We start from the raw sequence: 27,761 nt of genomic DNA, 5'->3' as shown, positions 1-27,761 counted from the left end.
TTGGGCTCATCTCCAGTGTGCCCTGTCAGTCACCTGCTGCCCTGTGCCTGTTCTGGTGATTTCTGCTCTTCTGCACAGGGGAAAAAAACCCTGAATCTGTGCTGGGAACAACTCATAAACTTGTAAAATCACATATCTAGTTCTACTTATTCCTTGCACACCGTATAAAAGGAAAGATTGCTACTATTTTTAGTTTGTTTCTTAGCACCGTATAGCTCAGAGAGGACATTTGTCTAGTTTCTATGGTTCAAGAAGGACACCTTCTAAGTTCATTAACAAAAAAAAAGGAAGTTTTTAATGAATTTATGTTCAAAGTCTAATCTAGTAGAAAAGTGTCCCTTTTTCCACTAAAATTTTTAGATATTTTTCCTCTAAGGGCAACAAGATAAATATATTGTTTTCACTAAAACAGTCATTTCTAATAAATGGCACTGACCTACTTTAGTGCTGTTACACGTGCAACTGGGGCAAAATAGTGTGCTAATCTTTCTCTAAATATGGGAGTGTCCTGCAAAGCTAAAACGTGTAAACATAGGGGAAAAATTAGGAAATAGAACCCTGAATCCACATTGTCTGCCTGCTGTTTGCCTTTAAATATTGTGCTGTTAAAATTATAGCTATGAATTTGTCAACCTCAGAGACTTGTAAAATACTCAGCTGTTGTGGGATAACCCAACATATTCTTCACAGTTCTACCTTTTTACAAGCAATAGTTTTATGTGAAATCCTCTTGGGATGAGTGTAAAACTGGGACACTTGTTTCTGAATTTTTGTCCTTGCCTGTGACAATAACAGTCATATTTCTGTTTGCAAAATGGGTGGTTCATTTACATCACCAACTCTTTACAATGACTGCCTGGTTAATGATTGCAAAACAGACAGAGGGCTTTAAAACAATTGGTAAATTCTTTTTTATCCTCATCTTATAGTGATTAGAGTCAGAATCATTTGATGTGGCACCATTTAATATTTGATACCTCTGCCTGTTTTCTCATGCTGTCACAAGTCACCAGTTCACTTGTGTCCTGGGTTGTGCAACCTCCCTGCCTTGCCTCTGCACTGAAAACATCTCTAAAAGGCATTTTTTTTGTAACCTTAGCATCTGTGTTGCTGTTCTTTGGGTGACCACCTATTTGCAGCACACTGTGTGAAAGACCTTGAGGAGAGCTGCCTCATGTAGTACCACTCATCGCAAGAACTATCATCACCTCTTGGAAATGTCAGCAAAAGGTGGAACTTGCTACACAATAGTCTTGAAATTGGTTTTGTTCCGTTGAAATTTCTGTAGGAAATCACCCTGCTGTGTCTATATAAACCTGTGTTTTATGTGATTAAGGAAAATTTGTTTTAGGAGAGATCTCTGCTTTATTTCTTACTGTTGTCAAATCAAGAATTCTATCAAGGGCATACTTAATATAGGAACAATTTGACAAAAGTACTGGCAAGTGTGGCAATGGTAAAGTATTAATGAGTGTTAACAGGAAATCAGGCTATGCAATCTCATGTCTCAGCTATAAAAGCAGGAACATTGAGAGTCCATTTTTAAAAACAGCTCACTTTTCTCTTAGCAGTCAGAGCACAGCTCCTTGGTAACAATTATCCCTGGTGAACAAGGTTCCTAAAGTGTATGCATTGCCTTTTTTGCCAGTGTTCCATGAAAAAGTTGCTGAAATGTTACAGATGTGCCAGACTGTTGCGTAATGGCAAGGGTGACCAATGTGACCTGGGGGTTTTGTCCAAGGGGACCTTACTTCTGAAAATAATTTATTTTGTAGAATTCACATGGTACAGTAACAAACCATATCTTGAGGCACTGCAGTGCACTGATGAATGAAAAGATGGTGCACGGGGTACAGAAATAGATGATTTGGCCAAGAGACTTTGTCTTCTAATGCGAAGAAAAGCAATAAAACCATTGTGAACCTTCCAGTTTAGACTGGTATAATGGTAACTACAGATTGCTGTGGTTATCTTATAACCATCACCCACGGAAGCAGTGATCACACTTATTGTTCTTGGAAGGACTTGCAAATGTCACACCTCTTATTGCAGGTAATGGAACTGCCAGCACCCCCTGGTATTTATAACTGCACTCTGTGCTCATGTAATGAGAAAGGACACAGGGATCAACACCCACAACACTCAAGTTAGAGAAAATAATTAAGTAATAGAAGACAAGAAAGAACAAAATTTGTTGAAATTTGTGAAGTTGTTGAATCCGTCTCTGAATTTAGAGGAAAAGAAGTTCCAGTGCTTGTAGCAGGTCAGCTGGGCTTACATAAGATAACAAATGAGTAAAATTCCAGGAAGTTATACTGACAGCTTTCCAAGTTCATAGCACTCCCTACTCAAAGCAAAGCTGTAAAAAATTATGGTTTCCACCATCCACTTCTGGGTTGTAGCTAAACCCAGCTCACTTAATAGCTGGAGAAGATGACTGAGTCGAGTGCCACGTGTAACAGCAGGCTGTAATCAGCTTCAGTGTGAAGATATAAATTGCAATCCAGTGCTTTTAAAAGCAAGAAAAGTCGGTTTGAAATCACTGTGGTGCACAAGTAGACTGCTCTGGCAGAACCACATCATTTGGCAGCAGCACAGAAGCTCTTTCACACACTCTGGGACCAGTTGTAACACTTCAGAATTTGTGAGGAAGACTTGGCTGGAAGTCTCTCTTGTGTCAGCAATATAAGCAAGAAAAGGATGATAACAACTTTTTTCATTTGACTCAAGAACAGACTCATGACCTAATGTGATTTTAGTAAAATTACTGTATGTAAAAAGTCAGCCTGGAAGTGAAGTGACTTATACATCAGACTCAAAGAGCATTTACCTTACTAATGCTTTTGGCTGTGTTTGACTTTGATTGTCATCTGGTTTTGATTATAATTAAATGAATTGAGTACTTTGAATAACCAGTCTTTTAGTTTGTAACAGAAATTAGCCACCCTCAAACTTTAAAGGCAAACAAAAAATATTTGCTGGTTTTGTTCAAACAAACCCTGGCTACAAATCATCAGAGTGACTGTGTGCTTCATGTTCTGCTCTTTAAATGCATGCTAATTAAAACCTGAAATTTTTGCCAGTGTTTATGATAGTATAAATTCTACATATGTGCTATATGATAGTATATATTCTGCAACCAAAAAATATCTTGCAGAACAGAAGAACAAAACAGGTTTTCATGAGTTAGAATTTAAAGTCTTAAAATTTAGAATTACGAGAATAATATCAGAAAAGATGTTCGGATTGGTTTGTTTGGGTTTTTGTCATTTAGTGCAAATCTTCAGAATGTTTTCTCAGTCTGATACTTATCATTCTGCTTTAAGAACATATTTCAGCCCTTGAGCAATCTTAAGCAAAATTCTAATTTCTTCATTTCCATTGTTTAAGTAATAATTAACAACAAATATAATGATCATATTGTCTCAGATGTTGCAAGCAGATGTAAGTGAAGATCAGGTTTGGAATTAGATGTATTGAATTCATTTTGGGTTCAGCCTTAACAGTTGCTGTTCTGGTATCACTTGGATTCCATCAACTGTTTGCTCATTATTTTGCATTCACATAAATGACTGCACAAGTCATTTATTGCAAAGCAACAAAAAAGTAAGCCTAGGGAACCTTCAGAAGGACAGAGGTATGTGTTTGCTTTTTACCTGAAGTTTTCATGTGAGCAGAAAGGAAAATCTGCCAATGTTTGGTCTTCATTTCCTTATCAGAGATTTTGTGATAAACTTTACTTGAAATATAGGGTTTGAACATAGATTGGGAGGGGAAGTTTGAATTTCCCAGAGATTCTGGCAAGGCAGTATCTGTACCCAGCTCTGTTGGGATAACTCTCTTAGACCCCAGGTAGTTATGGCATGGAGCATTTGCTTCCTTCAGCCCATTTTTCTTGGCCTTGCCTAATTTTATAAAATAACTACACTGCTGAATAACAAAGAGGTGCTTCAACAGGTCTGACCCAGTTCTGCTTCCTAATTCTGGTATTTACATATCATCACTGTGTTCTCTAAATGCAGCCTGCATGAATCAAATAAAATAATTTTTCTGAATTTTTTCTAGATCTCAAAATTTTAATGTGCTTTTGGGTCTCTGCCTATGCCTTTAATGCCTTTTGGGTCTCACTGCAGTACATCTGAAATTCTGCTAAGATGTAGTTCTGACATGAAAGGGTTAATTTCTCTTGCTTCAGTTATGTATTTTTCTATGGGGATGAGATGTGACGTTTGCCAAAATTACTTAATAATCCCTGTTTCCTTGCAAAAGGACTGCCTTGAGTCACCTTGCAGTACAAACATAAGCTCTTTTTGTCTCCGTGGAACATTGCCTGTAGGCTACTTCTCCCTGATTTCTTGCTTTAGAAAGAGCCAGAATAGCTGGACTAGTTTTAGGCACCTGCAGTAATTTGCAGTGTGAGTGCATCAGTGTTTGCCTCCCACCCCTGTCCTCTCCCACTCCCCCATCAGAGCTGGCTGCCTGTCAAGTGACTCATTTTCTCTGGAATAAGGTGACATTTCCTAAGGTTGATGTTGCAACTCTGCGACCTGACAGATGGAGGAGCAAGAAAGATCAGAGATATGGATAGGATAAACTGGTTTTTGTAGGAAAACCAGCCTTGACTGGGCATACTGTAAATTTTGGCCTTTTTGATTTTATTACTAGGGGTTTGGGGAGAAACACCCTGCCAACAAGTGAATTTTTATAATATGCTCTTTTGTGGTCTTAAAAAATAGTTTCTGTCACATTATCCTTTTTTATCTATCTAGTTTATTTAAATGCAAAAATGTGTATCCTAGTTAACCTAGCCTTGGAGAGCATGGTGGTATAGAAGGAGAGATAGGATTGAAAGGAATTTTACTAATGTTATTAAAAGGGAATGAATGCTTCCAAGGAGTGTTTCACAAGTACATACTATTATGCATTTTGTTCTCAGAAATTTGTGGTAGTGTTGAAGGCCAAGGAAACCTGTGAGCAAGAAGGGGAGATCAGTTTCCTGTGTCCAGGTTCCCCTGTGTCCACCCTGCGGTGCTGACACGGCTCTCTCAGGTCTCCAGGTGTTCTCCCTGTGTGCACAACTGCCCAGCAGGGCTTTTCTGGACCGACATGATCTTCATGCCATTTCATATTTCAAAATGCCTGAAAATAATTGTTCCAGAGAGAACCAGAGCAAGTTTATGCTGGGTGCACATTGTCACACCTGTGCCACCAGCCCAGGTGTCACTGGACATTCCTCCAACAATGCTCTGTGATTGGGTCCTGATTAAGCTTTCCCTTGGTCTTTGATTGACTGTGCCCTGGTGAATTGGCAGTCTTTTTAGCCTTTCTGGTTTTTCTTTCCATTTCATATAAATAAGTAACCATTCTCTTTGAGGCACTTTAATATTCAGATTTGGAGAACTGAAATTAGAGTCAGCACATTCTGACAAAAACATAGATGCATAAAAGGTTTTTACATATAAAGGATCTTCTGGTCAGTTTCCAGTTTATTTTCATTTTTTTCTGCTTCCTTTTGGAATTTTTCAGCATTGCTGAGTTCCCACATGAACATCTGCAACATAATTTTCAGCCTAAGTGCTTTATAATCATACACACTATAAATATTAGATTGTCTTTTAGAGGCCACTTCACTTTGATTTTGAATATTAAGTGGAACAAACAAAAAAAATTATTATTCAGACAATTGGTCTAATTTTGGTGTCCTCGTTTCTGGGCTAAAATGCAACTAAATTCTGCTGTTGCTGGAGTTTGAAATACATGGTCTTCTAATTAAGTAGTGTGCAGGATCACTCAGCTGGAGGCAGAGGCATACATTGGATAACAGGTACTGGTTTCCTTTCTAATAGCAAACTCAAAGGACTTCTAAATGGGCAGATGAGACCACAGGGAACATTTCCCAGTCCCAGAAAATGCTGCTCATGTGATTTATTTAGAAAAACAAGAGACAGCTGTGCAACAAGCCCCACCCAGACATGGATATTGGGCAGGAAGCATTTATTTGCAGTTTACTGAGTTTATTTGCAGTAGGTTTACTGAGGAAACCTTTTCTGATTAAATGGGCTTCCAGTGCAGTGGGTCTAAAGTTGCCTCACTTTGCCCTACCAAAATCTTGCCTTGCCTCCCCAGTCTGTCTGTGCTTCCTTTCCCCAGGATCTGGGTGGAGATGGTGGAGATGGCTTCTCACAGTGCTGCTGATGGCCAGGATTGTGTCCCCCAGAGGCGACTCTGCTCCAGCTGAGCTGCTGTAGTTGAGTTAATGCTCATTTGATTGGGAGGGCTTATTGCAGTCTGTCACTCCTCTACTCCCAGATTGTACTGGGCCCAAAATTCCTTAATACTTTTAAAATCCTAAAATCCTACTTTTCTCAGCCATGGAGAAATGGCAAGAATTGTAGAACACTGAGGGTGCTGTTTGCTGCTGTTTTCTTTGATTAGTGGTGTCTGAAGTGTTTGTATGGATAAGGCAGGTTCCCCACATGCAGAACACTGTCAAGATATTTTCGCTCCTATGTTACCTGTAGATCAAGAAGGCCTCAAATAACACAAGTCCCCTCTTTATTCCATTATTCCAAAATTCTTATTTTATTTTCTAACTGAAAGCAGCAGCAACTTTTCTTCATGTTGCCCCATGAGGATGATGCAGTATCCATCCAAAAGAGAACTGGTGAGCTGCAAATTTATGTCCTGTGAGCTGAATGAGTGAGAGGCACTATAGCACACCCATCTTTTCATTTCTTGATCTGAGTTTTTTTTTTTTTCCTGATAACCAGGTTATGGAAAGAATGGAGATGAAGTTTTCTAGAGCTCAGGAAGGAGTTAGGTCTTGACTATTTTTACTTTTTCTCTATGAATTACCCTTTCTTCTATAAGCAAAGAAAGAATTGTATGTTTGCCTGTATTTAGAACTTCATCTGGAGGCTGTTTCTAAAGGTCAGTGGTGTAGGCTGTGATACAGTTTTGTTTAGGCCAATGTATGTTCATGTGGCATAGAAAATTTTTTAATATTATTTAAAGTGAACCATAAGAGATTCTGTATCATGTCTCTTATGTTTCTTAGATAAGATAGTAAAGGCCTGTTTTCAGAAAACATTTGGGTTTAGAGCAGTACCTTCATGTTTATCCTCAAAACAATATCCAGCCAAGATGTGTAGTTCTGACTATTTCTAAAAATGGCCTCATCTCTCAGTCTCACTTCTGCACTGGCCTGAGCCTGCAGTCTTCTCTCTGCAACTATGTTTACTTATTTGAAAATATACATGCACATAAAATATTTTTAGGAATCCACTGCCAAAGCCTGGCAGGAAGAAAAGCCAGAGGAAAAGTCATGACAAGCACAGCCCTGGCTGCTGTTTCCACCTGATGTCTCCAAGTAACACCCTGCCATTTTGGGCTTTGTAAGGGCTCTGTGCAAGTGTCATTTTCCAGTGTCTCCTCAGCTGAAAATGTGAGCTGGCCAAATGCAATCCCTGCCTTGAAAGGTGGCAGAAGCTGCCTCTGCCTACACTTGTGAAAAGTACAGTGGCCCCAAATGCAATAATAGCCCACTGTAGTTCTTGGGTGTGCTGGCAGCAGCGATATTCCTTGCAGCAAGCCAGATAATTTTAGTCTAACTCTCTATTTAAATGAGCAGATCATGTGGGAGACCTGAGCAAGCTCCTTATTCACAGAATGAAGTTAACACAGCATCCAGCATTACTGTTTGCAAGCTGGAAACTTCCCTCTTGAATAATATTTGATAATCATCCTTGTCTGCATGACCTGTATGTCAGCATATGCTGAGAGCACATCTGTTTTGAAACCAGCCTTAATAACACAGTTGCAGCCCTGCAGAAGGGAGAGCTGCCTGAACATGCCTTGCACTGCCCAGCTACAGCAAAGTTCTGCATCCAGCACTGAAATCTGGGCTCAGCAAAGAGCCTTTTAATTAACCTATTATTGCAAGGGTTTGAGGTTTATTCCCCAAGGAAAGAGCATCTAAGACATGGAAAATGTGTCAGTCTAATACAGCAACAGAGCAGTGAAGCTCTGTGGTCTGACGTCTTAGATTTATGAAAAGCTCTTTTCTATTTATCCTCCACAAACACAACCTTGGACTGAAAAGCATTATATAATTGTTAATCCATAATACATTTCTCTTGTCAGTTGAATGACAACAGTCTGCACTAAGATTTTTGAATGAAGTCGTTTTTTGGAGCTCTTTTTTCATTCGAGCAATTTTCTTTAATTCTGCAAGTATTATAGCTCTACTATAAAATGCTACAGGATAATTTTAGGCTGTGGTCTGTATCCTGCTAATCAATACATCTGCATTCTTCATTATTCCCAATCTCCTTTCCTTTTCCCATTAGTCTTAACTACATGATTCTGTCTCTGAACTGTGACCGAGGAAGAATTTCTGTACAGTATCACCAAAAATGAAAGAGCTTTCCAGCAGATAATTGCAAAGCAGATAAAGAAGCTTGTGGCTGAAATTTCTATAATACTCAGTTCACTTGGTAATGTTGATCTCCCTGGTCAAGCCTTCCCCAGAATGGCTCTTTTTTTGAATGGATGCTGCACCATCCATATGGTGCAACAAGAACAGTTGCTTGCTGCTTTCAATTAGGAAATAAAATGTTGGAATTATGGAATAAAGCCTTAGAGGGGACCTGTGCTATTTGAGACTTTCTTGATTCACAGGTAATGTAGAAGTGAAAATATCAGGTCAAAACGTGGAATCATTTACTTATTCATAATTCTTGATAATGCACATTCCTGAAAGCAAATGCTACCACCGCACTTTCTCACAGATTTTCAAACATAAGCTCCACCATGTCTAAAATTTTGCCCTGAAGTTCTAAAAACTAGCTTTTTAAAACAAGATGCAGATCTTGTCCTTCTTTGATGTCTCTGTTTTGTATCTCTACCTTCTGAATTTGTTTTTACATATCCCTGTGAGCAGGGTTGTTTTTCATTTAATGTAGATCCCTTTAATAAACAGCACTATGCATGATTGTGTAAAACTTGTTTTGCATATGCAGGAGAGGCAGGACTCCTTTCTGCAGCCTTTTAAGTCTGGGATGCAGAGATCTGCAGCTGAGCCTGTTATTTGGACGAAATGAGGCAACCTCAAAAGAGAGAAAATTATTTTCTTATTGCTGACTTTCTGGTGAGCTTTCTCCTGTAGTTAACAATACCTTTTTTCTACACAAGAGTCTTCAAAAGAGAGATAGCATTTGAAAAAATGCTTGTAAATTATATGTCACAACCTGTCCTTCCTTGCTAATAGCATCAGCATAGCTCTCTAATGCAGTGTGTTCCTGTCATATAAGAGGGAAGTTTTCTGTAGTATTGGATGAGATGAAGCAATCACAGGGAGAATGCTCATTACATGGGCTAGCTATGAAAAATTGAGAAGAACTTATTCAGTGTCCACACAAGGGTGCAAAAGGAAACCACCATCAGTGCTCTGTTGCAGCATCCCTTTTCCAATAAAGGGAAGTATTTCCTGAATACTTTTTGCTGGCTTCCAATTGCTGTACTCACAACTGGAAGATAAATTATTTGGGGATAAAAATGCCAAATTATGTCTGCTGCATGCCACGGTGTATAGTGCTATCTTCCCTCTGGTTTCTTGTTAAGTTCTTAAAAAGAATGTTCACAAATTGCATAAAAATGCCTAGTTTCCCATTATCATATGACATATATAAAATAATTTTAAAGTAAACAATGGCCTGCCTGAGAAGGCTTGAGACAGGTAAGTATAAGGTAATTCATCTGGGACATGCAGATCTGTCTGTACGTGTCAGAATCCACACTTGGAAACAACTTGCCACAAAGGTGATTCCCTTTGTCTCTGCCAACCCAGTGTGCCTCTCAGCCCTTCCAACAAAAGGAATAAATAATTATCCTGTTCCTCTCTTTTTTCCAAATGTGTTCATGTGCCCTGGATACATTATGTGATAAATACAGGCATGGGCTCTCTGAAAATTGATCACAGTGCAGGCTAAATCACAGTGACTTCACAGATGTGTAGAACAGAAATGTAGCACAATCCTACCAATGATGAAAGTTTCATTCATTGATTAAATACAGGAAGAAGAAAAATAAAAGAGGCTTTCAAAACATGAATGGGGGCCTTGGTTTTTATAAGGTAGAATTAACAGCTGCTTATTGCAGTGAATACATTACTGATGTGATATGCAAAATCCCCCCTAGGAGACAGGCTTGTCAATAGCTTTTCACAAACAGGAACTTTTTCAGAGCACCATTAGGCAAAAAGTGTCCCTTCCAGAAATAGCACAGGCACTCTTTTAGTTAATAGAAGATGGATATTTTAATCTACATGCAAGTGACAAAGAAAAATTGTTTCCTCACATTGTTCCTCTGAACTGGCTGATGACACAAGTTACCAAATGGCACTCCAGAATCTACAGAAAGAGTGTGCCAGTGCTCCTTTTGTTGCAAAGAAATTCTCTTTTCTCAATAGCTGCCTGATGACATTGTGAATGTTGCCATTTTAATTTTTAATGTCTGTCAAAGGGGAGTTCAGGCAAGGCTGCAATAGCTCTCAATGTGCCAGCGCTGGAAAAAGCACCTGTTGTAATCACTATGCTGAAGTGGAATAGGTGGCAAATCCCAAACAAGATGGTGTTGGAAAAGTCTGCATCACCTTGATGTTTCTCTTTCAGGATATAGATTGTGGTGCTGAAGCTTCACTAACCAGATGAAAGCAAGCCAGTGACTTTTATAAAATATGTTGAAAAAATCCACACTTCATGGGTTCTTTCAATGCTATCTCTGTGAAAATATAAATCCAACAAGTGTGTAAAATATTCTAGAATTGCAGAAAATATATTTTAGGATGTTTTTTCATAAATAGATAGGACAGACACATTAAATGTATTGCCAAAGGAGAGCAATATATTTTGTAGATTTCCTGCCATACAGAAGATGGCATAACACAACAAACTTCCAGCAAGCTGGAATGTTCTTGTGAGTTGTCTGAATTATAGAAAATTGTCATTTTACAGAAGGATGTATATTTGAGTTCTTTCTTCTTTCCTGTTAGGTGATTTGCTACACTGATGGCACATTTAGTATCCTTTATGTTTTTAGTGATCTGAAATTAAAAGTTTTGTTTGTTTCTGCTGCTTTTTCACCCTCAGCACTGAAGCTCACAGTTCAGGAAAGCCATTATCTTGCTGCTTTGATTATGCATGCAGTTGTGTAATTCCCCCCACAGAGCACTTCCTTAGTTCTGTGTGGTTTATGAGGAATCTCTACATTTCCTGCAACACATTCAGTTTCCTGATGGCAGCAATTGGCCTCTCTTCATGGATATGGCACTGTTTGGCCACTGCATTTCAAAGACAATTGGGAGGAGGGCTGAATTCCAAACTGAATAAAACTAAGTCATTTCATTAATTCATTTGTACAGTAAGAAATTTGTTAAGATGGAGTGCAGAGAGACCCTCTCTTGAATGTCAAGCAGGCTTGTCTAATTGTGATTTGTGAAGCTTTAGAAAAAGTTTCCCAGGGGAAGTTGTGGAAGACATGGTTCTATTATGTGTAAAGCTGCCTTAATTAATCTTGTCTGCTTTTATTTTTAGCAATATGCCTGAAATTATTGCTTTTTTCATTTATAAAGTCTAAGGAATTTCAATCTACCTTGGTGTATCTCAGATACAGAATGAGGTGCTCTGATAGGTTGTGAGTGACTCTGTCACCTGCAACTTAGATGAAGATATATATATATAGATATATATATATAGATATATATATATATATGTATGTATAATGTGGTTAAAGATGTATGCAGTACAATATGTATCTGGGTCACTTTTCCATCCACTGTTCAGACCTTAATTTAAAGTGAAATCAGCTGGGGAGTTAATTGCTCAGAACAAGAGCAAGGTGGCAGAATTTTCCAGGTGTCCATCCTCTAACCTAGAAAATATAAGCTGCATCATTTCCCAGCAGTGTTTCCACTGAGTACTCACTGTGTGGTTTCGGTAACCACCAACAATGGAATTTCTGCCTTTTCATTATAAAATCCTTCAGCACCACAGTTTAAAGGTTACACTGTGAGACCATGGCTCTAAGTTGGTATATGTTGAACATAACTTTGATTTCAGTCAAATACTTGTTAATTTGCCCACTGGCAGAATAGTTTTCTCTTCTTCCAAGACTCAAACATACACATATTTTGGAATACGATTAAGAATTTGGTATTTTTCTAAAGAAAGTCACATACTCTGTATTTCCACCAGCCTAACTTAGGTGGATTCAGTTCACATGTTTTGTTCAGTGGAACCTTGAAGCTGCACAAGGCCAGCACCTTTTATTTTTGGTTTGCTTTTGCACATTTAGTGCCTTGTCATGGTATGGCAGTTTCCAGCTCTCAAACTCACACTGTTTGAGAGAGATTTTGCTGTGTTCAGATTGAACATTACAACAGCTACTCTTGTGTGGCTGGAGCCCAAGCATCACACCTGCAGCTGTGAATGTGTGAGCAAACCAGGAGACAAATTTTCAGTGATAATAGGATTAACATTGGGAGATTTAATTCCTTTATCTCTCCAACCCATAAAACATCCATTGTTTTAGTGCTGCCTGGGATTTTCCTTTCAAATCAGATTTCTTTGAAGACTTTGGAAAACTGTTACCTGTGTGTGAATGTGATTAAGCTGATGCTGCAGCTCTTTTTTATCTGAGCTATTAAGATTCAAAACCTGAACCAGTCCTGCTATAAGTAAGAATGAACAGGAAAAGTATTGTAAGAAAGTCAGATATTTTAAGAAAAATGCCTGAAAAGATTTAGTGGCACTTAACATTTTGAAAAATAGGATACAGGATTCATGATGGAAAAGTCGATGTTCACCACTGTTAAATTGGTTTTATCTCTGTCAATTTGCTGTTCTAAGGCACAGAAAATAGATTTTAGATATTTTTTTCGTCCCCAGAGATAGAAATAGATTTTCTCTTATTGAAGATTTTGTTTTGTCTTTTATTCTCTGCATTCTCTACAGAAATTCTGAGATCGAAGAACATGCACTGCGCTGAGCAGGAGAATTGTCTTTGTGTTAAACCTCAGCTTGCAAAACATGAAGGGAATTTTCTACCAGAGTGGAACTGGCTGTCAGCATTGCCATGCGTTTGTCTTTCAGGCTGCCCTCCCTGCTGAGGATGGCTCTGTCTGTGGACTCGGCTCGGCACCGCTGGCAGCCACGGGGAGCTCGCGATCCCCGCCAGGCTCTGTCAGAATCAACACCTCTGCTGCTTTCTGCCACAGCCAAACCAAAACTCTGCCTGAACACGCAGAGGATTGTGCTGCCTGACACTGGGAGACAGTGCAAAGACTGGAAACAAGCTCCTACAGTTTATTCTAGAAACAGGATACAGACCGCAAAGTACACATGGGTCACTTTTTTGCCCCGAAATCTTCTGAGACAGTTCCACAGGTAAAAAAAAACACATTCAATGTAAGCACACAGAGTTTGTGGTGATTGGAGTGGGGCTGGCCCAGCCCGTCCCCATGGGCACAGCTGTGAGCAGCACTGACAGCAATGAGCCCTGGAGTGCCCAGGGGCACTGAGCACGCACCAAAGGGAGCAGAGGGCACACAGGGGCAGGGCAGCAACAGGAGGGGGTAAAAGGCTGGGCTGAAGAACAAGGAGGGCAGACCCTTGCAGCCTTCTGGTGTAGTGTGATGGTGCTCTGTATGGGTTGAAGACTTCTAAAATTGTATAATGATGCTTTGTGTATCGTGGCTGTCTCAACTGCAATAATTCAATGATTCTTGAGATTCAAGAACTCTCTCTGAAACTGTGACATTTGACTGTGATGGAGAAGGGCTGCTTTTGTAATTGCAACTGTACTAAAATTTAGGCGATGATAATTTGTAACAAAATGGCACACAGTTGACGCTGAAATGGTGGATTAAAGCAAGCAAGGGAGTGATTAACTACTGCTGTGATCAGCTTTTTAATTGAATGCTGCAACAGTTCTCTTTGTAAAAAAAATCAAGTTTTTATTTAAAAATCCTTCTGGTTTTGTGTTGCATAAACCTCTGGCTTTTAGAACGCAAAATGAATTAACTGGATATGTTGAGACACCTCTGAAATTTTGTAGATTTCTGCAGCTCAATTTTGATATATTTTTAATGTTACAAAGTGAGAGTCTACCAATGTAGAAATAGTATATATATATGTGCAAGTGCAAGGTCAGGTTTCTTTCCAAGTGCTGGTTTAAAATTATGTTAAAGTCCCCCCACCACCCCCAGCATAAAGAATCAAGTCAAAAAGGACTCGATTCCAGGGAACCATCATAACAATAAAGAGAAATGGAAGTTGTATATCCATCTCTAGCTTTGAAATTTTAATTCTGAATACTAGATTGACCCATTTCTAATTCAACCTGCCATATGCAGAATCCTTCATGGATTCTTGATGGGTACATTTCTATAAATTCATTGGTTATTTTTTAAGGTTTGTTTGGCCTTTGTTTAATTTTGTACTTATTTTCAAGACTGAGAGGCCATTAAAGACCTTGGAGATCCCACAGACAAATATTGTTTCCAACATGTGAGAAAACTGGAGCTAGCTATAATAGTATGAAAATGTATGTCACAAGCTCTTCTGAAGAAAAAATTTGCATCTGGGTTAAGCAGCTGATTGATTTGTTCTGGAGAAAGGAAAAACAGGGTAGAAGAGTGAAATTATTAATGTTCCTTTGACACAGAAATGGGGTTGTTCATTAAGGAAAGGATACATTCTAATTTCTGACTATTTTTAATTTATTTTATACCTTTTCAGGCTGGGTAATCTTTACTTTTTCTTTCTGGTGGTTCTGAACTGGTTCCCACAAGTGGAAGTCTTCCACAGGGAGATTACCATGCTGCCTCTGCTCGTGGTGCTGCTTTTCAGCATGATTAAGGATGCTGTTCAAGACTACAGAAAATATCAGTATGATAAGACAATAAACTTCACTAAAACCAGGGTATATGACAAGTAAGTAAACTAAATCAATTATTTGTTTCCTTGCTTCTGTTGTGATAGAAACTGCTCATCTGATTTTACAGCAATTCCCTCACTGTCCTTTCAGAATACTCTAAGTTTGGAAGAACCATTACAAAATATTTTTTTCTACTTTTAAAAATGCCTTATTTGTTTTACTTAAATCATCTCAATATCACTGAGGCTTTGTTTCCTATCACAACAGTGTGTGCTGATGCATACAGGTTTTCATTTCAAGTTTTCAGAGCAGCTCCTCAACACACACAAATTCCTCTCCTGATAGCAGCAGGATCTGCAGGATAAATGGAACTTACTCAAGTCTGGAACAGAAAACTGGGATTGTACAGAAACTGGAACAAAGTCCTTCAGATATCTCACACTAAAGCCAGGAATACAGAAATTAATGATCAACTACATTCAAGGTGAATCATATAATAATAATCAAGAGATGAAAAAGCAGGAAGGAAAATCACATAATGATCAGGAGATGAAAAAGTTTTAGGACTTCCAGTAAGCAGAAAGATCAATACAAGCCAGCTTGGCTTTGGAGCTGGTGCAACACTGTGGGAAGCTGTTTGCTCAGGACTGACTCAGAAGGAAGAAATAATTTCACTGCAATTCTTGTTGCAACATTTCGATTTCATCAGAGTTTCTTGTCCAAGTACTAACTTGAGACTGCTTACCTTGTCGCTACATCGTGAAGCAAACAGGAGTTTTCATTTAAAATAAGTTTAAGTATTTGTGTGCTTTCCTTTTTTCACCTGCTCTTAAGCCCGGGCCACAGAGAAAAAAATTGCTATGGTTTGCATACATGTTATTAGCTCTTGTGGAAATTAGGCCTCATCTGTGCTGACATATTAACGTGTCAGAGGAAGAAGGATCCAAGGTGCCTAGGTGAGAGAGGAAGGTTTGGGGTCTGTTGGGGAGAAGGATCTGGCTGAGGGGCAATCCAGGTACATTGCACTTAGACCTGCTTCTGTCTGTGTCTGACTCCTCCGGCTACAAAATCAGAGTTTTACTTAGCTTGGGGGAATGGGGTTGGTTGTTTGTTTAATAATAATCGATCTTATGGTCATGAAAACAAACAATGGATAGAGGAAATCCAAGAGAAATGCTGTCTGTTCAGAGGCTGGTAGCAATCCTTTGTTGACATCTGGGACACGGAGCTCTGCCCATTACCTTTGAGCTTCCTGGCAACTCCCAGGGCTGCGAAGTGATCCTGGAGCTGCTGAAGTGACCTGTGAACATCGTGTGTGTGTGTGTGTGTTCAGCTCTGCCACAGCTCTGCGTTAAAGCACAGACACTCACACGGGCAGAGGAGGGAAGTGGTCGGAGCAGGGCCCCCAGGCATCTGCTGGCAGGAAGAACAGAACATTCAGGATGCTTTTGGCAGGGCTGAGGTGCAGCTGCCCCAGCAGGATCTAGGAGCTGGTGCAGCTGAGTCAGGATGATCCCTGGCCCTGGCTACGTGGAGGAGGCAGCCCTGGGATTCAGACAGCTCAACTCTTCTCTTCACCATCTGGGAGTTCATTTGGACTACTGAGCTCTTCTGGCTTCATTGGTTTTCAACTTGGAGCTACTTTTTGAAAGAAAAACAAGATGTCAAGGAAAAGTTTTCCAGGCTGCTTCTCTAGGATGACATGGAAAAAACATTTTTTCAAGGAAACCTGCTGCCAATGTGGTGCTTCAGACACTGAAATCCAAAATGAGGATCTGGAGAAGAGAGGAAAAGTAAGGAAAAGAAAGAAGAAAAATGAAAATAAACGTGCGATTGTCTCCAATTTGCCCTTTGGAAGCAAGAAGTGGAAGGAAAACCCAAACAGATACTATGACACCAATGAAATTAAGACCACAAAATATACCATCATAACTTTCCTCCCTAAAAATATCTTTGAGCAGCTTCACCGCTTTGCCAATATTTACTTTTTGTTCATTGCACTGCTGAATTTTGTGCCGATGGTGAATGCTTTCCAACCAGAGGTGTCTATGATCCCCATTTGTTCCATAATGATCATCACAGCCATTAAAGATGCTTGGGAGGACTTCAGGAGGTATAAACTGGACAAAGAAATCAATCACATGGGATGCTCCATTTACAGCAGGTAAGTTTTGTACAGTTTTTATTACCAAAAACATTGGGTCAAGATCTTTGATCAATGGTGAGGCTTTTTGTTTAAAAAAATTTAAAAATAACTGCTGAAAAATCACAGTCATTAGATGAAATAGGGAAAAGTCATGGGCACTATATATCACCTGGTATTTGTTCTCATACAGGGAAAATTTTTTTTTTAAGTATTATTGTATTATTTAAGTTCTTTTGGTTTGTTTTTTTTTAAGTATTATTTTACTGCGAAGTTAACTTTGAGTTTCATTGCATTGGTGTGTCTATCAGCCTCTTAGACATGCAGTGCACTGCAAGCAGGTGCTTAAAGAGCTACAGCAGCTGAATTTCTGAGACATTTTCAAGAGGGTTTAATTCTCCCAACCTAAGGTAGCACAGAACAAGATCTGTCATGGACTTGTTTGCATCCTTAGATGCCAAGAAATCACTTAAAAACCTGGCCCTTTGAACTGCATTTTATTTTATGCTTTACAGCTTTCAGTTATTTTTTCTTTCTTAGGAAGTATGTAAAATGGACCAGTAAAAACAGTCTAGGAATGAAAGACAGTAATTTATGCCTCTGTTTACTCACCTCTAAATGAATTAACTACATGTGTCTGTGGTCGCTTCTTCAAACTGCTTCATGACTTCTTGCTTTTAGGACATTCAGAAGATTGAAAATTATGTTTTATTGTATCAAAACTGTTCTCTCAGCAAAGTAGCAAATGACTTCTCCCTGATAAAATATCACATCTGGGAGTCAGAAGTGCAAAACTTTCCATCTCCATTAATGTGCCTGTCAGCCCCCAAAATAATCAACAGTGCTTTATGTAACATGTGCTTTCATGAGCAAGATCTTGCAGAACTGTGGTTTTTATCACATGGGGCTGTCATTTCTGTTTGCTTCTCCTGCATGTGTTTGGCAGATTTTTATTTTTGTGTCCTGCAGGTTAAACAGGAAAGCAATAGGTTTGCTTGTACAGGGGCTAAATTAGGCCCATATATAGATAATGATTTCTCATTTAAAAAAACTGACAACTTTTATAAAAAGCTGGCATTTCACAAGTTTCTAAATATTGAGGATTTAAGGCCTCATCTGTGGTGAAGAATGTCAATAATTGCAGCTGTTTGGGTAGGGTGGCAAACTGCCTCTTCTGTCTATATTTGAAATTTCAGTGTGGCTGAATGTTCTAGCTTTTCCAGTGTTGCATTAGCCTATGAGGCAATGGATTATCTGTTAATATTGTTAAAACCAGCACGGGACAGAATAAGTGGGGCAGTAGGTGCTAAAGAATAAATCTGCAGAGGGATCTTATTTATTTCCTCTTTACACACAGAAACCATGTCAGTTTACATCTGAAATCCTTTTACCATGAGAACACGAGAAGTAGGGAATACAGTAGAACTTGTTTTGTATAAAGGAAAAATATCCACCGTGGAATTACAACATATATTCCAATCCAGATTCAAGATTGCTGTGCAGAAACATGAGACAGGCCTGCCTTAAAATTGGTTATTCCATCCCATAAAAAAGATTTTGATCTATGAATCAGTCTTGTCTATGATCTTGTCTTTCACCAAAGTTTTATGGCCCAAAAAGGTGATGGAAGTGAAAGGAAAATGTGAAGGTTTTCAGAGTACAGCATTCATCCCCTCTGGAAACATTGTGGGTAATAACATTTGCCATCAGATCAGTCACTACAGCTTATTATATTATGAATAATTTCAATCAGTCTTCTCTGATGCTTTGGGAAGCTGATATTTCTTGTTCTTCTTGCTAGCTGCAAAGTCATGGAAGGGCATGATGTCTTCTAATTTTATTCCATATGAATCATGAAAATAAGTAATTGTTTTAACATAGGTGAAAGTCTTTTTGGGACACTGCAAATTTTGTCAATCTTGTGGCAGCAAAAAGTTATTTCTAATCGAACAACTGATCTCCCATCCTAGATGAAATATTAATTAGATTCTAAGAGATAATCTTGGAGTGTATGTTGTCTTTATTTCAGATTTTAATAAGGACTCTGGCACCTGTTCCAAAAGAAATACAAAGGCAAACCAAACTTTTCCAGATACTGAATGTTCTCCAAAACAGGGGAAATGCAGTAAATTGCCTTCTTCCAACACAGAGCAAGGGAAATTAAAATTAAATGGGCTTGCCTGTAAACATATTTATTCTAATTTTCTTTTCAAAGAGATCAGCTGAAATGGGAAATCTGGTCTGCTGGTCAAATGAAAGAAAAGACATTTCCAGTAGTGTATTTAAAGAATGTTTAATTGAAAAAATGAGAAACCATTAATAGGCATTAAAGTGTCCTGGGGAGATGCAATAACCCAGATGTGTGATTGAGGAGTTTGTACTTTTGGAACCCAAACTTTTGGGATCATACTCTGTAGACAATCTGCTGTGCTGTTGGAATGAATCACACACCAAAAGGAGAGAACAAAAAACTGAATTGCAGAGGGTACAGACCTATGTTTAAAGGCCTGCTTTCTCATGGAGTTCTTTAAAATACACTTTGTCTACTTTAACATTTTCCAAGCAAGGTAGATTTCCATTACTACAAAGCATCAAAGCATTTTCTATGATGCTATACTTTATTATGCCTCTTTAATTACATTTAAATTTCTCAAGTCACCTGATTTCATGGAACCCTATTTAGTTAGACTACATCCATAACAGTTAATTATAGTCTTCAAATATATGTGATTTTTATCATATTCATTTTAGGGTGAGGGTCCATAGTGACACAGAGTCCCCAGGCAGGTACAAAGGAGAGCTGCTTTATTGCAAAAACCAGGCCTTTTTGAGCAGTTTGCCCATTATCAGTTACATAGTTTGAAAGCATAACAAACATAATTCAACCAACCACCATACACCACGATATGAACACACAATGGTTTATAACTTGTTTTCCTGCCCCTAATTCAGCTGAGTCTCTTTCCCACAGTCCTCTTCTGCTTGGCCAAAGTAACTGAGCCATGGTTTTACAGGGGTAAGGCCCTTATTTTATAAGGCTGTACCTATATGCAACACCCAGAGACATTTCAGTTAAGACTGGCACAGATTGCTCTTTTCATCTTTCTAGTCAGTCAGTCCCTCCAAACCTCCCATGGTTATTTCTCTCTAAACTCTCTGGAGTTTGTCATTAACTTGCTAACAGGGGCCAGCACTGAATGTGGCACACAAACATGAAAGTGAATGTCAATGTCATTGCTGCCAAAGCTATTAGATATATTCAATTTTCTTGAATTTCTATAATGTTTAAGGAACTAACTGATATGTAATTACTATATAGCTTGGCTGTGATGTACCCCAAGGGTTATATCAAACTCTGTAAACACTCCATAGCATCCAGACAGGTTTTTGCATCAATTGCACATTTTTGGAAGATTAAACCTATTTTTTCCTGTGTTTTAGTAGACATGAAGATACAAATGCAAAGGCTATGCACAGTTCAGTATGGCACAGCAGCAGCCACAAAAACATTAACATTACTTAAGCTATTCATATTTGTTAATTGTAAGAACCTAAATTCGAGTATCTGAGACAGTGACTCAGAGAAACTTTGTTTATGTGCCTTGAATCATCCTGTGGCCCTTTTGGAGAAGCAGGTAAGCCAACAGGCATCCTAAATGAGGTAGCCTGATTACTCTTCCCATGGAAAGTTCCTCTGTAATACTTTCAGAGCCTGTCATTTTCAGATAGTTCCTACAAGCATCAATCTCCTCCTCTCTCAGTCCACTGATGCCTGTGGCACAAAAAGTTTAGGCTGGCCTTCACTCTGACTTTTTGTCTACTTAGTGCAAGGTTTTAGAACATGTAAAGATTTTTGCATCAGCACTAACTCTGGGTTAGCCCTGGAGCAGAGGTATAGAAAGAAGGAAAAAACAAAGTGCTCATTACTGTGGTGCATGAAATGAAAACTGCCAGCAGCAGAAAAACTGAAAGTGGCTTAATCTGGACCCACTGTTTTGAAAGAGAATTAAAGTTTTTCAGTCAACTGAAGTATTGTGATTGTGTGCTGCAGTTTTCTCTCTGGCAGCAATGGAGATTTGCTTGCCTGCAGGTGACCATGCACACTTTATGGGAAGCTGGGCAGCAAAGGCTGCCCTTCTGTCTGAACCTCCTTCACCTGCTCTGTGTAGCTGGATTTCTGAACAGAGGGCAGACTGTACCTCCTGTGGGCGCTCCTCCTGTCTGGGATAGTGCTGGGACTGGCCAGGGATGCAGTGACCAACAGAGGTGTGGGCATCTGGAAAAGAGCAGAGAAAAGGGATGGAGACATGCTGGAAAACGCAAATTGACCCACTGTCAAAATGCAGAGTTTAAAGAAAAACAACTTTTCTTTGGACTCAGAAATATCACATGCAATTCATTCAACCCAAGGTGAACCTGAAAGTTTGTAAAGTAGAAAGCAGGATGAGAGGAAAATCCCATTGTGACAAGAGCACAAGAGCTGAAAGATTTCTTGCCAATACTAAATTTAAAGTGTTGGTCAGCAGCCCTGAGTTTTCACTTGTTAAAGAGCCTTTCCTCTCTGCTTTGTTGCTTTTGCTTTCTGACAAAGCATAACTTTAAAGACTAGGAGCCTGCTGGAGGCTTTAGTGGCTTCATTTTATACACAAAAAAAGGGCTAAAGCCTGTGTCCCCCTTGAAACCTCACCACTGGTAAAACTGCAGTCAGTTTTCTTGGGCATAGCAATATCAGGGCTTCAGTGTTACCTTTTCTGGACAGTGTATCTTATCAGCTGGAGGCTGAAGACCTCCTGAACAGGTGAATTCCTGTGACAGCTGCAAAGCAAGCACTTGGATTAGCTGCAAGTTAACACCCCCCTGCCTAATGTTAAACATGAGTGCTGTTCTCTGGCAATGGGCATCCCCTGCTCTGCCATCCCTGTCATTTTTGTCTGCTCTTCATGTACTGTGGAAATTTTGTCCCTGGTTTAGCTGTGGATACCTGAATTAGCAGCAAGTTTGCCACAAACAGTGCCTTCTGCATCATTCTTCAGCCTTGCAGGGAGCTGAGAAAATGTCCTTACCCAGCAGAACACTCAGGTGTGTTGTGTCACCATGACACTGCTTGAAACCAGTGCTACCAAAATCATGAAGAAATTAAAACACCTTGTGTGGGATATGACAGTGCATTGTGAGGAATTGTGGACAAGCTGAACTGGCTAAATGCAAACCAGCTCCCAGCTGGTCCAGGCAGCAGCAGCTGAAGTGGAAGAGCAGTGAGCTGCAATTGCCAGTCAGGGTGTATTGCTACAGGAGGAGCCTCAGCCTCTGTGGGAGAAAATCCAGAAAATGCATCACTAAAGCTACCACTGCTTCGTGTATTGCTTGATCAGAGCTTTCTTCAAGATCTATTACCTGCCAAGACAATTAAAGCTGCTTCACAGAAAAGGTGCAATGGCTTAGCAGTGGAGCTAATGACTAAACATTAAGACCAAATAAATTAGAATCTCTGGCTTTGGCTCAGAGACCTGCAAAATCATGGCCTCGTGGCATTAAGATTCAACCTAACTGTCTGAACTTTTAAAATACCATTAAAACCTGGAGAGTGGAGTGTTTCTACCATGTGACCTCAAGAGCCACATGTTCATATAAAGCATGACTATCAAAAGAGCTGATGTGGGCTGTGCTTTCCAGAAACTTTACAAGTTAATGAGAGTCCATAGAAACTAATACTAATGATTAGGAGACATCAGTTGAGTCACCTTGAAATTATCTGTTCCTTCCAGCTGGTACTAGGAAGAATTGTAACAATAGTATTTTGTTCAAAGCAGTAAAAAAAAAATAGATTTTCCTAAATACAAAAATCTACAATTTACAAAATTAACCTATTAAAGTCTAAGTAACATGCTGTTTACATCTGTTCTATTTTATTTCTTCAAAGGTGAGTTAAAATAAAGCCAAAACCATTTATATGAACAAATAATACATTTACAAAGATCTGGTACTTACTTAAAGTTTCCATAAGCTTCAGTTTGTTATGGAAGTTGAGCATAGGCTTGTACCATTGAGAAAATAAGTTACTTGTTATGATGCTATAGGCAGTTTAAGCACATGAGAAGATAGGATCTGTTATTAGCATTGAGAATTTGGAATGCCAGTATGATACAAGTGTATGTACTTTATTAGAAATGTACTTTATTAGAAATATTCCATTTCAGTTCTTTTTAAAAGGTGCTTTTGCTGTCTTAACATAGTGTTCAAATCCTGGGAGTTTGGTGCTGTGGGGAAAGGCTGGGGCTGGGTACAGGGCTGGGCAATGATAAATGGAATCATTGGTGCTGCTGGGGTGGTGTGCTGGAACAGAAATGGGATGGCATGGCATGGCACGGCATGGCATGGCATGGCATGGCAGCAGGAGCAATGACAAACCCACCTGGCACCTTCCCATGCCCAGGCAGCATCTGCAGCTCAGGAACATCATCAGCCAATTGTGCTCTACTCTGACCTATGGACAGTTTCCAGAATCAGTTCCTGTCTGACCTAGTGCCTTCCTTGAGTCCTAAATCTGCTCCTTTGCTGTCAGTATTTTGTTTTGTGGCAGTAGCTCCTAATGGTGAGGTCATGGGCATGAAGGGATCTTTGAAAATATTTTGTGAGGGGTTTGCATATAAAAGATGATATAATTGTGCAAGATTTTTATTTGCAAAAATAGACTGTGAAGGGTAAGCAGCTGTGTGATTCAACCTCTTGCCATGTAGAAGCAGGATCCCAGGATATTGTTTTTTATAAAATAAGTGGTGCTTGAAGGAGGTAATTTTCAAATATAGCATTCTAGCAAATTTACATACAAAAAAATATAAATATGTACATTTCTCTGTTGACAACACTGATATATTTTTCTATGTGCTGTGACCTGGTGACGATTTAGGGGGGATATAGTGCAGAGCAAGCCATATCTTTATTTTGAACTGCAAAGGATCCTGAGATGGAGCTTGCTGTAATTCTAGGGAATAAGATTGCCTGGATTAATTGTCTGATAAAATGTTTCTAAATGACAGAGATTTCTGAAGATCTTTCTCTAAGACAATCTAGGAGACATCCATGCTGTGGAGTGCATGTGAAGAATTAGTTTTATTTAATCTTTTCTATATAGCAGAACAATAATTTTTATTTCCCTCCATTCACCATCCATTTTAATCCAGTTTTTCTTTGAAATTATCTTTATTGAATCCAAGAAAGTGAAATCTAATTGTTGACACAAAGTCAATAATTTATTCATGTTCCCCCTCAATCTCCAACTGCAGCAGGACTTTTTTATTATCATTTTTTCCCAGAAATTACCTCATAAAATCTGTTTAGTTCAGGCCTTCTGTTCAGATTTGATGAGTTCAACAACAGTTCTGGCAGGCATCATTTTGACTGTTCAAGGCCTCTTTTCACTGGCAGTATCCTCTGATGGGCATCATCATGATGTCTATGAGCAAGGGAACACTTTTTGGATGTGCTTTTGATAAATTGCCTGGTAAAAGAGAGCAGGGACTGAGGAACTTTTATCTTACCTCTTGTCTTCAGTGTGCCACAGCCCTGATACCACATGCTGTAAGAACCAAGGTCCAGATTCCCACCTACTGAAAATCCCCACATCTGGTGATTTTTATTTGATTGGTTCAATACATTTGCCCTTTGTGTGTGTTTCTCATCAGACCATCTTGGGTTTATTAAGCTCCTCTGTTTATTTAGCAACCCGAGCTTGTGCTGTTAACTTTCATCAGTGCACAGAAAATGGGCAGTGTTCCCAGTTACAGGGATTGCTGAAAGGAAACTGCTTCATCTGAAAAATCTTGTTAGACAACTAGGACAGTGCTGCCGTGGGGTGCACCAGTTTCATCATGAAGTGCTTTTCTTCCTTTCATCCACTGGCAATTCCCTACAAAGTCGTAGAAAAGCTTTGTACTATTTTCGGTATTTTTAATTATTAATCTTATCGTATAATCAAAATTTTAATCATGCAGGTTCAGATGAAGTTTTCTTCAGGAGCAGAAAATGTGTATTCTTTGGATACTTGTTGGGATAGAGTGACAGTTCCCCTGAATGCAGGTCTGGGATTCCAGCAATCCCTGAGCTGCAGTCCCTGTGCCTAGGAAGGCTTTTCCTCTGATCTGAGAGAGGTCATTTGGCTTTTCTGACTCACTGTCTCCTCTCTAATTAGTGACGGGGTAGAACCCTGAAGCTTTACATGTAATGTAGGTTTCACAGCAAGCTATTGAAAAAAAAAATTACAAATCCACGATTTCTGTGGATTATTTGGGTTAATCTGGTTTCTTTCAGCTGATGTGGAACACAGCCAGCTAGACAAGGCCCTTCTATAGCATTTTATGAGTGGACAAAATCAGCAATATGCTCTGTAAACTTCTGAATTGTGCAAGAGCTGACGTACAGAGAGGCAGGATTACCATGGAGAAGCCACAGTAAACATTATATGCAAACTATAAATGGCATTTAAATGTCTAGGATGGCAAGGCAAGACATCTGCTTCCTCTAAACTGATCTTGTACTCTTTCTTTCATGTTTTAAACAAACAAATTAAGAAGTCCTGTTCAAAAGTTGTTTGGCATGGAAAGGATTGGTACTACATAGTTGATTTGTTATATTAACTTAGTATCTGCTTTGTAGATGATTAAATACTCAGCATACACTTGCTAAAATACTTTTAAAATAGAAATTTAATTTGAATTTTTAAAAATGCATAGCAGCACCTAATTAACTTACAAAAACCTCTGTTCTTTTATATGATTTTTTATGTCTGTTGTTGCACAAAAGAAAAAGGCCATGCAGGTAAGCAGAATCAGACAAAATGAGAATAATTAAAAATTCAAGAAAGAAAAATCAATGTAAGATGAAAAAATATTACTACAATCCCATGGTTTAGTAAGTGCTTCAAAAGCAGCAGTAAAGAGATTTAAATACTCAGGTTGGGGGGGGTTCTGGGTTTTTAATGAAAATTCAGTACCACTGGGACAAGGACAGAATTTAACTTCTTGCATAAGCTGCACAGGCACCTGCCTGTTGTTGTTTTGTGGCTGAAGCCAAGGGAGAGGGTTTGCCTGGCAGTGCTGTGGCTGCCTCTGCACCCAGCCAGGAGAGTGGGTGAGCAGGGAGCAGCCCCGAGGCAGGGCTGGATGGGTGCTTTGAGCTGCAGCAAAACTCTTTTTATCTCTGCCATCACTGCTCCCCTCCTCGTGACACAAACACTGCCATGGAAGATAGTATTCTCCATCCAATAGATGGGGATGATTAAAAACTTAGCCAAAAATGAGGCTCTGAGTCATTACAAAAAGCCTTTAATTGTCTGTCTGGTAAAGTATCATGAGAATTTTCCCTCTCACAGAGCAAGGCATAAGATGATTTGGTTATTCATCCTGCAAAAATAATTTCCTCTCAAGGAGTTAGAGGAGCCAAGCAATTGTTGCAGTGCATTTTTCCCATTAGATAAATTTAAAGCTTATTGTGTTGTTTCTGGTCTGCTTAGATGGTTAAAAGCAGTTGAAGGATTACTTACTGAAAATGCAATGTCAAAAAATGCCTGCTATTTGCAGAACTTAGTGCATTGATGAAATAGTAATTTCTTTTCCTTGAACCCCATAGGGTCTTTTATTTTTTTAATTGTTTGTTAAATTATAAGCTTTTTGTTTCTTACTTTAACTTTTCCATTTGATTTGGGCTCTGGCTGTTTTTTTGGTTTTTTGTTTTTTTTTTTTTTTTGCTTAATACTAAGGGACCATTTATCAACTCTTCCAGCTTTTGAAGTTGTTTCTCTGCACTAAGCTAAAAACTTGTAACTACCTCTTGAGAGTTACAAACTGGAAAGACCTGAAGCAAGTGTGGCTGAGGTATCGGTTTGCTTCTTTTAGGAGCTATATGCTGATGTTGGAAAGTGTCTAGGAAACAATCACAGCCAAAAACAATAATCTGAATTTCTTCAATAAGATACTCAAAAATACCTCTGTTAGTCTGAACTGCCTGCAATATTTTGTTGTGCAGATTATAGGACTAGTGCTAGAATGAAAGAGAGCTGCTGTAAATGTTTTATTCCATGTAAAGATTTGGTTTGAATGTGACATACGGTGAAGTGGTGCTGTGGAAGTGTCTGAATCATTAATTTCTAGCTTCTGTGCTGTGTCCTTTAAGAAAAGGTCCTTTAAAAATGCTGTGCCCCCATGCCCTATTTTCTGGTTTTGAAGCCCCCCAACCCAGTAGGCCTGCCTTCCCAATGCCCCTCATCACCCACGTTATGCTTTCAATGCCGCAGGGAGCAACACGCTTACGTGGAGAAGTGCTGGAAGGATGTCAGAGTGGGGGACTTTGTGCAGCTGCAGTGCAATGAGATTGTCCCAGCAGACATCCTGCTGCTCCACTCCTCTGACCAGAACGGGATCTGCCACCTGGAGACCGCCAACCTGGACGGGGAGACCAACCTCAAGAAGCGCCGCGTGGTGATGGGCTTCAGCAGCCAGGTCAGTCTGGGCATGAGGCCACAAATGGGCTGTGCAGCCCACCAAATGGGCACATTTGTCTCCAGACACTGCACAGGGGGGTTTATTTCTGCGTGGCAGCTGGAAGAAAGCTCGTGGTCCCCTGCCAAAGCATCAGTGGGTTTCCTTATGGACTCTGTGTCTCTGTTGCACCTGACACACCAAACTCACTG

General features: G+C 39.3%; 1 protein-coding gene across 1 annotated transcript in view; it reads left to right on the top strand.

The window, feature by feature from the left end:
- Positions 1–13,131: 13,131 nt before the first annotated feature.
- The window catches only part of ATP10B (ATPase phospholipid transporting 10B (putative)), a 45,720-nt gene continuing 31,090 nt past the window's right edge, over positions 13,132–27,761 (top strand). Inside the window, exons 1-3 of the mRNA XM_058035102.1 lie at positions 13,132–13,442; positions 14,796–14,990; positions 27,366–27,570. Coding sequence (XP_057891085.1) covers positions 13,132–13,442; positions 14,796–14,990; positions 27,366–27,570 — 711 coding nt within the window. The remainder of the gene's footprint in view (positions 13,443–14,795; positions 14,991–27,365; positions 27,571–27,761) is intronic.

The sequence above is a fragment of the Melospiza georgiana genome, chromosome 15 (genome assembly GCF_028018845.1).
Source record: "Melospiza georgiana isolate bMelGeo1 chromosome 15, bMelGeo1.pri, whole genome shotgun sequence".
Taxonomy (NCBI): domain Eukaryota; kingdom Metazoa; phylum Chordata; class Aves; order Passeriformes; family Passerellidae; genus Melospiza; species Melospiza georgiana.
The sequence above is the reverse complement of the archived record's forward strand: the minus strand, read 5'-3'. Positions and strand labels throughout refer to the sequence as shown.